This window comes from Rattus rattus, chromosome X (assembly GCF_011064425.1).
Source record: "Rattus rattus isolate New Zealand chromosome X, Rrattus_CSIRO_v1, whole genome shotgun sequence".
NCBI lineage: Eukaryota > Metazoa > Chordata > Mammalia > Rodentia > Muridae > Rattus > Rattus rattus.
The window spans coordinates 38,081,898-38,100,533 of record NC_046172.1 but is presented as its reverse complement, the minus strand read 5'-3'; the positions used below and the strand labels follow the sequence as shown (position 1 = coordinate 38,100,533).

Sequence of the window (18,636 nt, the reverse complement as noted above, 5' to 3'; positions counted from 1 at the left end):
CAGTGGAAGGGGAATCCTGGGTCCCGCTAAGACTGAACCCACAGTGAACTAGACTGTCGGGGGGGCGGCAATGGGGAGGGTGGGGAGGAACACCCATAAGGAAGGGGGGGAGGAAGGGATGTTTGCGAAACCCAGGAAAGGAATAACACTCGAAATGTACATAAGAAATACTCAAGTTAAAAAAAAAAAAAAGAAAAAAACTGAAATCATAATAAATACAATAATTTAGAGTTTGGATGTCAGGTTTACCTGCTTTCTTTAGGATCAGATGGTCATAAAAAAAAAAGAAATATGAACATGTTTATATGTAAATGTGGTGCATTAGTATTAACAATAGCCACCCTACAATAATATGACTTGAGGGATATTTACCATTGAGATATCAAAATAAGAAGTCAAACAATTTCACAAAAAATCTTATCAAACTGGAATTATTTCAAGAACAATTATTTAAGGTAAAAATATAATTGTCACACAAAATTCAATTTCTAAAACATCAAATGAAAGTTGGAATGGAACTACTTCTCTTAGACTAAAAAAATTATAAAATACAATTTGCTTATTACAGTTACCTTATTAATCCCAGTAATGATAATTTTGATTATTTCTATCTAGAAAATCAAATTAGGTAACATCCTTCCATGAATTGTCTCTCTCAAATTCACTTATCCTTGGTATGATAAGGCAAACCACAAAACAAATAATCACTATATACTAAAACATTTGTGGCCTATAAAAATATACAAAGTATACCAATATCAATAGGAAACAGCAAAGAATAGCTAGGTAGGATAGACACGTATCTATAAAATAAGACACTTGAGCTAAACTAATATTTAGAAGCAAATATGACACATATACATAATAATAAAGCTTATGAAATAAATATTTCCTGATATTGTATTTGTATGATTATACCTATAATATATAAAAGTTATACTCTATTAAGAATATATATACTAAATATATATACTCTATTAAGTATTAATATTAAAAATTATTTTTTTATAATTTATTTTTAAAAAATAAGACAAAACACATGTACACAGATTCTACTACTACTTGGAAGAATCTGGTTATTGGTATGATAAAGTGAAAAAGCAAATTTATTTTCATCTAATTAACAGGCTCAGCCAGATCATGTCAAATACAGAGGCGAATGCTAGCAGCAAACCATTCTTTTGGAGGAATTAGAGAAAGGATTGAAGGAGCTGCAAGGGGCTTGCAAGCCCCCATAAGAACAACAATGCTAACCAACCAGGTTCCCAGGAACCAAACAACTATCCAAAGACTATACATGGACAGACCTAAGGCTCCAGCTGTATATGTAGCAGAAGATGGCCTCGTGGGCACCAATGATCGGAGAGGCCCTTGGTCCTGCCAAGGCTGGACCCACCAATGTAGGGGAGTATCAGGGTGGGGAGGCAGGAAGGGGATGGGTGGGGAATGGGGAACACCCTTTTAGAAAAAGGGGAAGGGGATGGGATAGGGGGTTTATGGCCAGGAAATCAGTAAAGGGAATAACATTTGAAATGTAAATAAAAATGTCCAATTAAAAAAATACAATAAAAATGATAACACACACACACACAAATAACAACAACAACAACAAAAAAAACAAAAAACAAAAAAACAGGGGTTCAAGTGAGACCATCAACGATTCACAAGACACAGAAAGATAAAATCAGTTTATAAAAAACAATGAGATGTCAAGTACCATAGAAAGGAGGGATGTATCATTCTAGGAAAACAGAAATTCCGTGTTGATAAGATGCATGATATAGTATGGCTTCAGAAAGCAATCTGTGGTGCCTGAAATAACCAGTAACTAGAATGACATGGTGAAGTCATGGATCGGTGTATCTTAATATTAATTCTCCCATATGTTACTATATAAAAATTATTAAAAGGCTCATGTTGGAAATCAATAGAATATCAAAGAAATTTATCTGATAAAATATTTGTAGTAAGGTAATTTTCAGAATAGTTTAAGAAAATATTTTGTTACTAGCTATTAAAATCGACTTATATATGCTTTGTTTACTTTGTGCAGGCTGCTGCTAATAATAGAAACACTATTATTGGTAAAAATAAATGCTTTTAAAGTAGAGAAATGTAAGACACTGGACTAAGGACAAAGGTTTGGAAACATGCATGCATTTGAAAAGAGAATGGATGTCCTGAAGAAAGGGTTGAATTAAGGGGAAACTCAACTGTGGTAGGAAAACCATTTTGCCAGGCAGCTTCTCAAAAGTTATTCTCAAAGAGTTGCTGATTCTGGGCATCTAGGATAAAGTGTCAAAAGGCTAAAAACTGGTTCAAAATATATATTTTAGTAAATGAACAGAGATTTCATGTATATGAGCTGACTCCAGCGTTCTATTAACTATGAACTTTCAGCCAATTGGATCCTAACATCAAAAATCAGAGATGATTAAAAATTCCTTCCTTTTCCTTAATACACAAATCTATTTTGTCATCATGTCACATAATTCCTCTTTTTTTAAAAATTTGTACCTTCTTCGTTCCCATTGCTAGTTCCCCTGCTTAAGTTACTATCATAACTTCTCATTCTGTGGTCACTGTATCCATCTCCCTATTTACACCCTAGGACTTTCTCGATTAAAGGTCAAAAGAAAAGAGCAAGCCTAATTATGTCATTACCTATGTACAAAAAGCCTTTAATTGCGCTGCTTAACCTCTAAGTTAAAAGTCAAGAAAAGGATTTAATACGCCCACTTGAGAGAATGAGACAGATGGATCCCTGTGAGTTTGAAACAAGCTTAATCCATATAGTTCCAAGCTAGGTGGGGTAAATAGTGACACCCTGTGTGGAGAGGAGAAGAGGGGAGAGGATAGGAGAGGAGGGGAGGGGAGGGGAGGAAGGGAAGGGAAGGGAAAAGGAAAGGGAAGGGAAGGGAAGGGAAGGGAAAAGGAAAGGGAAGGAAAGGAAAAGGGAAGGGGAAAGGAAAGGAAAGGGGAAAAGAGAAAAGGAAGGAAGGAAAAAAAGGAACGAACGAACGAACGAAGGAAGGAAAAGGGAGAAAAAGAAAGTCCACAAAGGTACCTTCATAACCTTGGTCTCAGGCTCCAACTCCTAATCACACTAACACCCTTACTAGGACCTTACCCTCATTCCTTCACATATACCCTTGTATATATTTTCTCAATTCTTTAAGCTGTATAGTAGGTATCAATGTCTACATTTTCTGAAAACTAAGACTACACTAGGTTTTTCCCAATATATATTCCTTTACCAACTTGTGAGGAACTGTTTTACAGTATCAATCATGTTATGTGGTAATAACCTGACTTTTAATTTACCCCAACTACTGCTATAAGTAGTCATCTAATATGAATGTACTGATATAAGTAGTAGATCTAATATGAACCCTTTTTAGATTTACCCTAACTTACTTGCTATTGTTCTTCATAAAGTTCTAGCCTAGAAAGTACCTGGTAAACAGTCCAAACTAGAAGTTAGACTACAAAGTCAAATATATATCCTTCTCCCTTAGAGCCTCCACCTGGAGTTCTGGCAACAGCTCCATTGCTTTGCCACCATAGTACTTATTAGTTGCCTTGTTGTCCACGATTTCATCTCCTGCTAGATCACCAGTGTAGTACTCTTTCTTCTTGCTGTCTCAGGATTTGAGATAAGAGCAGCTTCCAACATTTTGTTTCTTTTAATACTGCCCTAAACTTTATACAAAATTCACTTTCCAAAGTATATTTAGTGAAATCCTCTGAACGGTTCATGTTTGTCACTGAGATTCTGACACATAACCCTACATGTTCACTTCTTAAGAAGAAAGAAAATGGTTTAGTTACCTTATAAACTTAGTCTAATGTTTATGCTATAAGTGAAATTTATTAAATATTTACTGATTAAGAAATACAGCCTAGCAAGTAAGAGCACTGACTGCTCTTCCAGAGGTCCTGGGTTCAATTCCCAGCAACCACATAATGATTCACAACCATCTGTAATAGAATCCAGCCGTCTTCTGGTGTGTCTGAAGAGGGTGACACTGTACTCACATAAATAAAACAAATATATAAATAAATACCTAAGACATTTAGAAGGACATGTTTCTGTAAGAATTTAAATAACAAAGATTCTATTCTTTGTGAAACATTTCTGAATCAATTCTTCAATTCTGTCATTATAGAATGAAAGCAACCATAAGCAATGTGCAAATGAATGTATATTCTAATAAATTTCGTTTTTAAGATAAAGTTTAAATAAAATTTGACCTATGAGAATTAGTTTGCTAACTCCTGAAATAAAAAAGATGATTAGTTCATAAAGTAAGCCAAAATAAACATGACTCCTGACACATGATTAAACACAGAGAAGACTGCAAACAATTTTGAGAATATAAAATTAACAATCATATTTCACTTATAGCATAAATATTTATATACTTTGTTTACTACTATGAAGCTAATTAATATATGACTATAAATCATATTATCAAAATATTATCATATTACAATACATGTTTAAAAAATAAAATCATGAGAAATTTTAGACAATAAAGTCCTTTGTCATGTTTTTTATTGTTATACCTTAGACAATTTAAAAGTACTTTGCTTCATAATACTATTACAGCATAAAACATATACCTGCATTTCCCTTAAAATCCATTGCGAAAAGTGGAAATTCTTTTAAATTGAACTCAACTTTGGCACGTGTCACACCTTTGTTTCTTATTACAAATGTAATAATTTCTGTAGTGCCAACATAGGTACCGCTGAAATTAAATGTGTTCTAAAAGGAAAAGAATAATAATTAGAAAGTAGAATTATACTTTAAAAATATGTATAGTCAGATTTATATTTTATATTTGTCAAGTAGATTAGTTGCCAAAAATATCTCTCTAAAATTTTATCTTCCTCTTCCTCTATATCCTATATGTGAAATACTAAAACACATTAATCCTCCTCCCATTCTTTTACTTTGCTGAAGATTTTTACCAGCTGTAGGAGATCTATGGTAGAATTTTTTGGGTTGCTTATGTATACTATCATATCTCTGCAAATAGTGATATATTGACTTCTGCCTTCCCCATTTCTATCACTTTCATCTCCTTTTGTTGTCTAATTGCTCTAACTAGAACTTTGAGTACTACAATGAATGGATAGGGAGAGGGTGTTCTGCCTTGTTTTCTCCCTGATTTTGAAGGGATTGCTTTGAGTGTCTCACCATTTCATTTGCTATTGGCTATTGTTTGCTGTATTCTGCTTTTATTATAATTAGATATGGACAAGGAATTACTGATCTCTCCAATAATTTTAACATGAAGAGGTTTTATATTTCGTCAAAGGTGTTTTTACCATCTAATTACATGATCACGTGTGTTTTTTTAAGTGTGTTTTTATAGTAAATTATATTGAGGGATTTCCATGTATTGAACTATATCTGCATTCCTAGGATACACAGGTGAGGCAGACTATGAATGACCTTTTCTGCAGGCCCAACTCCATACTCTATCTCCATATTTCGTCCTCCTGTGAATATTTTGTTCTAATTCTAAGAAGGACCAAAGCATCTACATTTTGGTCATCCTTCTTATGAGGTTCATATGGTCTGTGAATTGTTTCTTAGGTAATTCAGGCTTTTGGACCAATATCCACTTACCAGTGAATGTGTACCATGTGTGTTCTTTTGTGATTGGGTTACCTCACTCAGGATGATATTTTCCACTTCCATCCATTTGCCTAAGAATTTCATGAAGGCATTGTTTTTGATAGCTGAGTAGTAGTTCATTATGTGACTATACCACATTTTCTGTGTCCATTCCTCTGTTTAGGAATATTTGGGTTCTCTCCAGCTTCTGGCTATTATAAATGAGGCTGCTATGAACATAGTAGAGCATGTATCCACGTTATATGTTGGAACATCTTTTGGTTATATGCCCAGGAGTGGTACAGGCTTGTATCTAATTTGTATTCATTCTCCTCATCTTACTGACTGTGAGAATTACAAGCAAACTACTAAAAGTGATGAGTAAATTATTTTAAAAGACAGCTACATATCTAAATTACAAAATAATAAAGGTTTATTGATAAACAATGATCAATATGAAGCACTTTAAGTGATTCTATTTTATATTACTTTGTAAAGTATGCCCCAAAATGAATTTGGCATGAGTAAATAGAGTAATATAAAGCTTCGATGTTCAATATTTTTCCATAATATATCATACTAAAGGGAAACACACTTTAGCTTTTCTAGGATTTAATTTTCTTTTCTTCCTGATACTGAAATAGATTTTCTGTGTATAATACATACTGATTATGGCTTCCCCTCCATCTACTCCGCCGAGTTGTTCCTTATCTCCTGTCTTATCTGGATGCATCCTTTTTGTTATCTCTCATCAGAAAATAAAGAAGTATTTGTGGAATAATTAAATAAAATATAATAAAATAAATTATAGTAAGACAAAGCAAAAACTAATAAATCAGAATTGGATAAAAGAAACAAGCAAAATGAAAATAGCCCAAAATAGGCACAAGAAATAAAGACCCAATCATTCACACACTCAGAAACCCATAAAAACTAAAATGGAAGCCCTCCCTGTACATACAAACTCAGTCACTGTGCATTTATATGTAATGTTGATGATGTTAATTTTGAGTCCTTTATAGTGACAGTTAAGGAATTTTGTTTTTTAAGAACATGGAAATACTAGAAAGATATATTTTATTCTGGGACCTTGATCACAGAAATCTCTGAATCTAATTTACATACACACACACACACACACACACACACTGACCAACAACCTAACCTATCGGGGCTCCAGTATATTATATCTCCTCTAAACAAATCCCAGAATTCTAAATGTCACATAATCTCAGAAACTATCGGCTGCCAGAAAAACCACACGTCTGCTAGAGCATGAGTCAAATCATAATCAGCTGCTGTCAAGTGGCTCCACATTTTCACATATGCAATTAAACCAAAACATATTCTTATAATATTTCTATATTTTTAAAAGAAGCCAATTTTCCAGAATTCTCACTACAGTCCTTGATTTCTTTTTGTGCCTTCCATCACCTACACACTTCATTTTTAATAATCCCACAGTCTTAAATAGGCTAGTTGAATGACTGCTGGTCTGTAGATATCATGTTTTTATCACTGAACAATTGGAATCAGAAATTAAAGCCTGATGCTAGAACAACTGTTGTGTCAATAAAGTACAGACTGGCACTGAGGTACTAAGACAGCCAGTTAAACTCTATAATCTTTATTTTTTAGAGTTTAGCACCATAACGGCACTAGATTGTGAAACAATTGGAAGATATAAACAATGTTGAAAGCAATCCCAAAATGATAACTGTGGAGAAGTTCCCAGAGTATAAAAAGTTGCGTCTTAAAAATGTAATAATGGGGAAACACAACAGCCTCATTTATTAATGCAAGTTTTTTCAGGTAAATGGACTAGAACTCATCCTTTGGAATGTTGAAAAGGAAAAAAAAAGAAAAAAGTAAAAAAAAAAAGGAAAAAGATGATGATTAAGAAACATAAGTGTGTGTGTTTGGGTCTGCGTGTCTCTGCATATATTTGTATATGTACATGTGTGTCAGTATATACGTGTATTATCAATTATAGAAAAAAATGCTATTTATGTATAGGTAATAATTTGAAAATCTGATCTGAGAATAGGTCCAAAAAATAAAATCAAGGCTACAATGAGGTATCTATTTTCAACTCATTAGATGAGCATTTTGAATCTCATAACACAACTTGTGGAGCATTTAAATATGGAAAAATAAGACAAAAGTAATATATGTTTGAAATTATTTGTGAAAATAAACATAAATATACCCTACATCTCAAGAAGCCTTTGTACCCATGATACATTCATGTGACCTATCATGATAACTGCATGCAATAACAAAAGCCAGAAAAAACATAAGAACAACGGAATGAAGGTCCTAAATATATATATATATATATATATATATATATGTGTGTGTGTGTGTGTGTGTGTGTGTGTATATATATATATATGTTTAAATATATATTTTAAATATAAAGCATTTTACAGCAGTGTAAAAAATACAGTATAGTTTTTATGCAAATTAAATCAATAGTAGATACACAGTATTCAATTAAAATAATTCATCAAAATTACAAGCACTTCATACGCATTGCAAAAATCAAAATTAGACCAATTATAACAATAGCTAAGGCAGATAGACAAACATACACACACACACACATACACACACACACAGCACATGTGTATCCTTTCACTATAGTCAAAGCATCACCTTTTATGAAAGATGAGAACAAAATGAATTTATGCAATTTTAGCAATCATGATAGCTTCTTTACACCTACATTCTGTGGTTTATTCATAAAAATTCAATACTCTGCTTTATCACCTACATTAATAACAGAAGACATTACATAACTGAGTAGGAATACACTACTATATATGTATAACTATAACAGTGTAAATTAAGCAAACAAGCAAATGGCATACTCACAGGTGTGATTTCAACATCAGCAATTTCAACAGATCCACCAATCCTAAGATCTATGACATTTGCATGGTGAATAGCAACCTCATTTAAAAAAAATAGAGAACTTTTAATTTTTGTGGAAATTAAATTAAACTGTATTCATACATATATGAAAACTTATGTCACTAAATAATACTTTGAAATTTAAATATGATTTTAGTAAAAATTATATGTATAAGTGTGCATGTATGCATATATGAATTTATATTTAAAAATTTATTCTAACAGTTATTATCAAATTTTTTCTTTAGCACCATAGATATTGCTTGGAAAATTGAGCACACAGCAATTAGAAATTAGATACCATATATATTTACCTGCAAAATACTATGTATTTGACTAGATCTGGACTATAATTCACATAACACATTTTCCTTAATTAAAACAGATTATAGGAACTGAAGGGTTTGCAACCCCATAAGAACAACAATATCAACAAACCAGAGCCCTGGGACTAAACCACTACCCAAGACTTACATGGACAAACCAATGGCTCCAGCTGCATATGTAACAGAGAATGGCCTTTTGGGCACCAAGGGGAGGAGAAGCCCTTGGTCCTGCCAAGGCTGGAACCCCTGCCCAGTATCAGGGAAAGTAAGGGTAGGAAAGGGGAGGGGTTGGGGAGGGGGCACACCTTCATAGAAGATTGGGGATGGGGGATAGGATAGGGGGCTTATAAACAGGAAACCAAGAAAGGGAATAACATATGAAATGTAAAAAAAAAAAAAAAATCCAAGAAAAGAAGAAAACAGATTATTCAAAATAACTAAAGTGCCACTGTGGTCCAGACACCGCCCGGATCTGAAGGGACCTGGTCAACAGTTCCCTGTAACCAAATCCCGTGGGAGGGAGAGCTAAACTTTCAGATGGGCACACACGCCTGGGAAACCAGAAAAGACTCGACTCTGCCCACATTTCTGACTCCAGAGGAAAATGCCTAATGCCATCTGGGACCTGGGTGCACCAGGGCCCCAGGAAAAGGTGGGGCAGGCCCTCCTGGTAACCACACTCACAGAGAGATCAAAAGCAGCCCCCCAGGAGCGACTTCAGCCCCTAGACCAGAGGTAAGAACACCTTTTCTGCTCCAATTCACCTGCCTGGTGGACTCAGGACACAGGTCCACAGGAACAGCTGAAGACCAGTAGACAGGAAATACTACATGCCTGAAAGCAGAACACTGTGTTTCCATAACTGGCTGAAAGAGGAAAACAGGTATACAGCACTCCTGACACACAGGCCTATAGGATGGTCCAGCCACTGTCAGAAATGGCAGAACAAGGTAACACCAGAGACAACCTGATGGAAAGAGGAAAGCACAGGAACCCAAGCTACAGAAACCAAGACTACATGGCATCATCAGAGCCCAATTCTCCCACCAAAGCAAACGCTGAACATCCAAACAAACCAGAAAAGCAAGATCTTGATTTTAAATCACATTTGATCATGACGATGGAGGATTTCAAGAAAAACCTAAAGAACTCCCTTAGAGAAATGCAGGAAAATATAAATGAAGAAGAAGAAGCCTATAGAGAGGAATCACTAAAATCTCTGAAAGAATTCCAGGAAAACACAATCAAACAGGTCAAGGAATTAAAAATGGAAATAGAAGCAATAAAGAAAGCACAAAGGGATACAACCCTGGATATAGAACACCAAAGAAAGAGACAAGGAGCCGTAGATACAAGCATCACCAACAAAATACAGGAGATAGAACAGAGAATCTCAGGAGCAGAAGATTCCATAAAAATCATCTACACAATTGTCAAAAATAATGTAAAACGGAAAAAGTTACTGGTCCAAAACATACATGAAATCCAGGACTCAAAAGAAAATCAAACCTAAGTATAATAGGTATGGAAGACAGGGAAGACTCCCAGCTCAAAGAACCAGTAAATATTTTCAACAAAATTATACAAGAAAACGTCCCTAACCTAAAGAAAGAGATGCCCATAAACACACAAGAAGCTTACACAACTCCAAATAGATTGGACCAGAAAAGAAACTCCTCCCGTCACATAATAGTCAAAATACCAAATTTACAAAACAAAAAAAGAATATTAAAAGCAGTAAGGGAAAAAGGTCAAGTAACATATAAAGGCAGACCTATCAGAATTACACAAGACTTCTCAGCAGAAACAGTGAAAGCAAGAAGATCCTGGACAGATATCATACAGATCCTAAGAGAAAAAAAAATGCCAGCCCAGGTTACTGTAACCAACAAAACTCTCAATTAACATAGATGGAGAAACCAAGATATTCCATGACAAAAGCAAATTTACACAATATCTTTCTACAAAACCAGTACTACAAAGGATAATAAATGTTAAAGCCCACCATAAAGAGGCAAGCTACATCCTAGAAAAAGCAAGAAACTAATTGTCTTGGCAACAAAACAAAGAGAAGAAAAGCACACACACATAATCTCACATCCAAGTATGAATATAACAGGAAGCAACAATCACTAATCCTTAATATCTCTCAACATCAATGGATTCAATTCCCCAATAAAAAGACATAGATTAACAAACGGGTTACGCAATGAGGACCCTGCATTCTGCTGCCTACAGGAAACACACCACAGAGACAAAGACAGACACTACCTCAGAGTGAAAGGCTGGAAAAAAACTTTCCAAGCAAAAGGTAGGGAGAATCAACCTGGACTAGCCATTCTAATATTGAATAAAATCGATTTCCAAAAGAAAGTAATGAAAAAAGATAAGGAAGGACACTTCATATTCATCAAAGGAAAAATCCGCCAAGATGAACCCTCAATCTTAAATATCTATGCTTCAAATACAAGGGCCCGTAGACATAAAAGAAACCTTACTAAAGCTCAAAGCACACACTGCACCTCACACAATAATAGTAGGAGATTTCAACACCCCACTATCATCAATGGACAGATTATGGAAACAGAAATTAAACAGAGACATAAACAGACTAAGAGAAGTCATGAACCAAACGAACTTAACAGATATTTATACAACATTCTATCCTAAAACAAAAGGATATACCTATTCTCACCACCTCATGGTACTTTCTCCAAAATTGACCATATAATTGCTCATAAAACAGGCCTCAATGAATACAGAAAGATAGAAATGATCCCTTGCATCCTATCAGACCAACATGGCCTAAAGCTGGCCTTAACTAACAATAAGGGAAGAATGCCCACATATACATGGAAGTGGAACAATGTTCTACTCAATGATAACCTGGTCAAATAAGAAATAAAGAAAAAAAAAAAATTAAAAACTTTCTTAAAATTTAATGAAAATGAAGATACAACATACCCAAACTTATGGGACACAATGAAAGCTGTGCTAAGAGGAAAACTCATAGCCCTGAGTGCCTGCAGAAAGAAACAGGAAAGAGCATATGTCAGCAGCTTGACAGCACACCTAAAAGCTCTAGAACAAAAAGAAGCAAATACACCCAGAGGAGTAGAAGGCAGGAAATAATCAAACTCAGAGCTGAAATCAACCAAGTAGAAACAAAAAGGAACATAGAAAGAATCAACAGAACCAAAAGTTGGTTCTTTGAGAAAATCAACAAGATAGATAAACCCTTAGCCAGACTAATGAGAGGACACAGAGAGTGTGTACAAATTAACAAAATCAGAAATGAAAAGGGAGACATAACTACAGATTCAGAGGAAATTCAAAAAATCATCAGACCTTACTATAAAAGCCTATATTCAACAAAACTTGAAAATCTGCAGGAAATGGACAATTTCCTAGACAGATACCAGGTACCGAAGTTAAATCAGGAACAGATAAACCAGTCAAACAACCCCATAACTCCTAACGAAATAGAACCACATATTAAAGCTCTTCCAACTAAATAGAGCCCAGGTCCAGAAGGTTTCAGTGCAGAATTCTATCAGAGCTTCATAGAAGGCCTCATACCGATACTATCCAAATTATTCCACAAAATTGAAACAGAAAGAGCACTACTGAATTCCTTCTATGAAGCCACAATTACCCTTATACCTAAACCACACAAAGACCCAACAAAGAAAGAAAACATCAGACCAATTTCCCTTATGAATATCGACGCAAAAATACTCAATAAAATTCTTGCAAACTGAATCCAAGAGCACATCAAAACAATCATCCATCATGATCAAGTAGGCTTCATTTCAGGTTTGCAAGGATGGTTTAATAGAGGGAAAACCATCAACGTAATCCATTGTATAAACAAACTGAAGGATAAAAACCACATAATCATTTCACTGGATGCTGAGAAAGCATTTGACAAAATTCAACATCCCTTCATGATAAAAGTCCTGGAAAGAATAGGAATTCAAGGCCCATACCTAAACATAGTAAAAGCCATATACAGCAAACCAGTGGCTAACATTAAACTAAATGGAGAGAAATTGAAGCAATCCCACTAAAATCAGGGACTATACAAGGCTGCTCACTCTCTCCCTACTTATTCATTATACATCTTGAAGTTCTACCCAGAGCAATCAGACAACAAAAGTAGATCAAAGGGATACAGATTGTAAAAGAAGAAGTCAAAATATCACTATTTGCAGATGATATGATAGTATATTTAAGTGATCCCAAAAGTTCCACCAGAGTACTACTAAAGCTGATAAACACAATCAGCAAAGTGGCTGGGTACAAAATTAACTCAAATAAATCAGTAGCCTTCCTCTACACAAAAGAGAAACAAGCCGAGAAAGAAATGAGGGAAACAACACCATTCATAATAGTCCCAAATCCAGTGAACTAGACAGTTGGGGAGGCGGCAATAGGGGGGAGTGGGAGGGGAACACCCATAAGGAAGGGAGGGGAAGGGATGTTTACTCGAAATCGAAAGGAATAACATTAGAAATGTATATAAGAAATATTCAAGTTAATAAAAAAAAATATATATATATAAAAAATAATAGTCCCAAATAATATAAAGTACCTTGGTGTGACTTTAACCAAGCAAGTAAAATATCTGTACAATAAGAACTTCAAGCCTCTGAAGAAAGAAATTGAAGAAGACCTCAGAAGATGGAAAGATCTCCCATGCTCATGTATTGGCAGGATTAATATAGTAAAATTGGTCATTTTACCAAAAGCAATCTACAGATTCAATGCAATCCCCATCAAAAGACCAATCCAATTCTTCAAAGAGTTAGACAGAACAATTTGAAAATTCATGTGGAATAACAAAAATCCCAGGATAGCTAAAACTATCCTCAACAATAAAAGGACTTCTGGGGGAATCACTATCCCTGAACTCAAGCAGTATTACAGAGCAATAGTGATAAAACCTGCATGGTATTGGTACAGAGACAGACAGATAGACCAATGGAACAGAATTGAAGACCCAGAAATGAACCAACACACCTATGGTCACTTGATTTTTGACAAAAGAGCCAAAACCATCTAATGGAAAAAAGATAGCATTTTTGGCAAATGGTTCAACTGGAGGTCAACATGTAGAAGAATACAGATCGATCCATGCTTATCACCCTGTACAAAGCTTAAGTCCAAGTGGATCAAGGACCTACACATCAAACCAGATACACTCAAACTAATAGAAGAAAAAATTGGGGAAGCATCTCAAACACATGGGCACTGGAGAAAAAAGTTCCTGAACGAAACACCAAAGGCTTATGCTCTAAGATTGAGAATTGACAAATGGGATCTCATAAAACTGCAAAGCTTCTGTAAGGTAAAGGACATTGTTGTTAGAACAAAACAACAACCAACAGATTGGGAAAAGATCTTTACCAATTCTACAACAGATAGAGGGCTTATATACAAAATATAAAAAGAACTCAAAAAGTTAGACCGCAGGGAGACAAATAACCCTATTAGAAAATGGGGTTCAAAGCTAAACAAAGAAATCACAGCTGAGGAATGCCGAATGGCTGAGAAACACCTAAAGAAATGTTCAACATCTTTAGTCATTAGGGAAATGCAAATCAAAACAACCCTGAGATTTCACCTCACACCAGTGAGAATGGCTAAGATCAAAAACTCAGGTGACAGCAGATGCTGGCGAGGATGTGGAGAAAGAGGAACACTTCTCCATTGTTGGTGGGATTGCAGACTGGTACAACCATTCTGGAAATCAGTCTGGAGATTCCTCAAAAAATTGTGGACATTGAACTACCTGAGGACCCAGCTATACCTCTCTTGGGCATTTACCCAAAAGACATGCTCCACTATGTTCAAAGCAGCCTTATTTATAATACCCAGAAGCTGGAAAGAACCCAGATCCCCTTAACGAGAGGAATGGATATAGAAAATGTGGTACATCTACACAATGGAATATTACTCAGCTATCAAAAACAATGACTTTATGAAATTCATAGGCAAATGGATGGAACTGGAAAATATCATCCTGAGTGAGGTAACCCAATCACAGAAAAACACTCATGGTATGCACTCATTGATAAGTGTGTATTAGCCCAAATGCTTGAATTACCCTAGATGCACAGAACACATTAAACTCAAGAAGGATGACCAAAATGCAAATGCTTCACTCCTTCTTTAAAAGTGGAACAAGAATACCCTTGGGAGGGAATAGGTAGGCAAAGTTTAGAACAGAGGCAGAAGGAACACCCATTCAGAGCCTGCCCCACATGTGGCCCATACATATACAGCCACCCAATTAGATAAGATGGATGAAACAAAGAAGTGCAGGCCTACAGGAACCGGATGTAGATCTCTCCTGAGAGGCACAGCCAGAACACAGCAAATACATAGGCAAATGCCAGCAGCAAACCACTGAACTGAGAATGGGACCCCCGTATTGAAGGAATCAGAGAAAGGACGGGAAGAGCTTGAAGGGGCTCGAGACCCCATTGGAACAACAATGCCAAGCAACCAGAGCTTCCAGGGGACTAAGCCACTACCCAAAGACTATACATGGACTGACCCTGGGCTCCAACCTCATAGGTAGCAATGAATAGCCTAGTAAGAGCACCAGTTGAAGGGAAAGCCCTTGGTCCCAAGCAAGACTGAACCCCAGTGAACGGGATTGTTGGGGAGGTGGTAATGGGGGGAGGATGGGGAGGGACACCAATATAGAAGGGGGAGGGGGATGTTGGCCCAGAACCCCAGGAAGAAGAATAAACAACCAAATGTAAATAAGAAATACTCAAGTTAATAAATATGGGAAAAATTAAAAAAAAAAAGAGAAAACAAGCAGAGAAAGAAATTAGGAAACAATACCTTCATAATAGTCCCAAATAATATAAAATACCTTGGAATGACTTTAACCAAGCAAGTGAAAGATCTGTATGATAAGAACTTCAAGCCTCTGAAGAAAGAAATTAAAGCTCTCAGAAGATAGAAAGATCTCCCATGCTCATGGATTGGCAGGATTAATATAGTAAAAATGGCCATTTTACCAAAAATGATCTACAGATTCAATGCAATCCCCATCAAAATACCAATCCAATTCTTCAAAGAGTTAGACAGAACAATTTGAAAATTCATCTGGAATAACAAAAATCCCAGGATAGCTAAAACTATCCTCAACAATTATTTTCTTTTTAAATACCTGATATTCTATGGCATAAATCTCTCAAGAACCCTACCTTCAAAATGAAGATAACTAAAGCTTAGAAAGATCAATGTTTTGTCTTTTCAAGTCCATACATTTAAATTTCAACATAATTAACCCTAAACCATAGCTTGCCTGAATTCTGAACCTTCACCTAATACAGTAAACAAGAGTCAACAACAATAACAAATATCCTAGGTCCAAACTTGTTAAAACTCCATTTGAATAGCTGTTGAAAGGAATTTAAGAGACTCCCAGAACAACATAGGCTACTGCCTTTTTCTTTGATTGTCTCCTAAAACTGGAAGGTAAGACTCTATGATAAATATACCAGACATTTTGGTTATAGGAATGGAGCAATGCAGCTTGAACTGACTAGGATTCCTCCTCCCGAGCACTAGCTTTCGGAATATTAGAAGGTGTTATACAAGCAGTAGACCTACCTACCTGTAATGACTACAAACCACACTGACCTGCTTGGAATTATATCTCCAGTAGTGCAACAGTATACTATTATATTGGGTTGACTGACTTAAGACCCACTTAATGGAAGGAATTAATGTCTGGTACTGAGAACCAAGGCAACTGCCCACAAAGAGAAGTCATAGACTCTCGAGGACAACTTACTATAGCCACCATCCTAAAGCAGTACAATTTCTAACTGCACTCTAAATATTTATGATCAAAACCAAAGGTAAATATAGTTTTCATTTCTCCTTAAATAAGCTATTTTATAGCATATGTATGCTATGACATTTTAACTGGTGAAAATACAGAGAAAAATGGCCATGGGCGCCTAACTCCAATTAAAACATCTACAACACCAACTTGACACCTACAGGTCAGGGAATAACATGGAAGATAAGAAAGATTACAAGAGACAGAGGATGAGACTGTCTACTACTTCCCATAATTACTATTTTCCTACTTTCCTAACTAATGCCATGGGTAAAGTCATCTATTTCTATGAGAACAGTGAAGATTTGCCAAAACTCAGAGGAACCAAAATCATAAAATTTTATGTAAAATTGCCTCATGCTGATTGGAAATTATTCATTTTAACTTAGTAGAAACCAGATATCAAGTTTCTTAAAAACATTTTTCAGAAACTGCACTCCAAGTGCTGCTACCTAATTTTATATTACATGATTTGGGCATGATTACTATTCTGAGATCTCTAAAGCCTGCATGTTTAGAGTTAATTCAATTTCTACATAAATAACAGCTTATTTTTTGCTGAAATAACTTCAAAATTCCATTAATTGTTGAGGAAATAAATACATTTTATTAAAAATGTATGCAATTATTTTGTGATAATATACTTATAGTTATAAAGATTTATACAACGTTAATATATACACATGAACACATATAAATAAATATACAAATATACATATACATAGAGAAAAAGAATTACCAAATATATGAACAGACATACCTTTGCTCTTGTATCAAACTTTTCTGCTACAGTGGGTGTACAGGAGATGTTAAGAACAGTTATTCCCCCAAATGGAATCATTCCTTCTGATGGAACAATATTAATGGTAGACAAAAGGCTTTGATCACAAACCTGTAATCAAAAATTGGTTAGAAGTGACAGTGCCTTACAAAAATGATAATATTAAAGGTTTTACAGGGAAGCATTTATACTACTTCATACATACAGGATCACTAGGCATAAGATATGAGGTGATTTTTATAATAGAACTTGACTATGTTAAATAGACAAAATTATACAAATTACAACAACTGATTTCTTCAAACTAGTCCATATTGCTACTGTAACAATCCAGATTATAAACAGAAAATTGAAGATAAAAGAAAGCGTGTAATGAACTATTCAATGTATCATTATTTGATTCTCATGTTTAAAACACTTTTTAGTTTTTTCTTTTAATAAAACCAAATGACACGACTGGAAAATAGGGGGGAGAAAAATTTACAATTTGGGAAAGTAGAAGAACAAATTTGATAAAATGTACTCAGGAAATCTACTTATAATAACTTGAACACTGCCATCTATAAATAATAATTATAAATAATATATAAATCTATACATAGTAAAATATTAACACCTACAGTATATTTGGAACCAACAAATTGATTCAAATCATAATATGACCTGATCCACATAAGAAATAACAAAAATTCTGCATTACCTTGAAATAAGCATGGTTTTGCCCTATGTTATGAAGAACGGCTTTCCTCCAAGTAGTTAAACCTTGAGAACAATTACTGAACAGTATTCTCGGCTCTAAAAATGTGACTCTAGTGTGACCAACCTAGTAATGAAAGGAAGGAACACACTATCAAAAATAATAGTAAGTCAAATAATTTCACTGATTTCCTTAGAAAAATCTAAGTAACATTTACCTGTTCTACCATATAAATACATACATTTAAACCTATAAATATAAAACTGTTATTAATTGATCTAGTGTGGCCTGTTCATAGTTTCAAAAGGTCTTAAGATAGACAAAGAAATAAATCCAATTTTCTCATTTAGAAAGAGAAGAAAATAATGAAAGCAGTGACAAAAACATACCCCTGTTATATAAATGAAAATTTAGCTT

General features: G+C 34.9%; 1 protein-coding gene across 1 annotated transcript in view; it reads right to left on the bottom strand.

Annotated features, from left to right (window-relative positions):
* Nucleotides 1-3,485: 3,485 nt before the first annotated feature.
* The window catches only part of LOC116887837 (cilia- and flagella-associated protein 47-like), a 75,323-nt gene continuing 60,172 nt past the window's right edge, over nucleotides 3,486-18,636 (bottom strand). Inside the window, 5 exon segments of the mRNA XM_032889348.1 lie at nucleotides 3,486-3,643; nucleotides 4,627-4,771; nucleotides 8,507-8,584; nucleotides 17,502-17,633; nucleotides 18,223-18,345. Coding sequence (XP_032745239.1) covers nucleotides 3,486-3,643; nucleotides 4,627-4,771; nucleotides 8,507-8,584; nucleotides 17,502-17,633; nucleotides 18,223-18,345 — 636 coding nt within the window.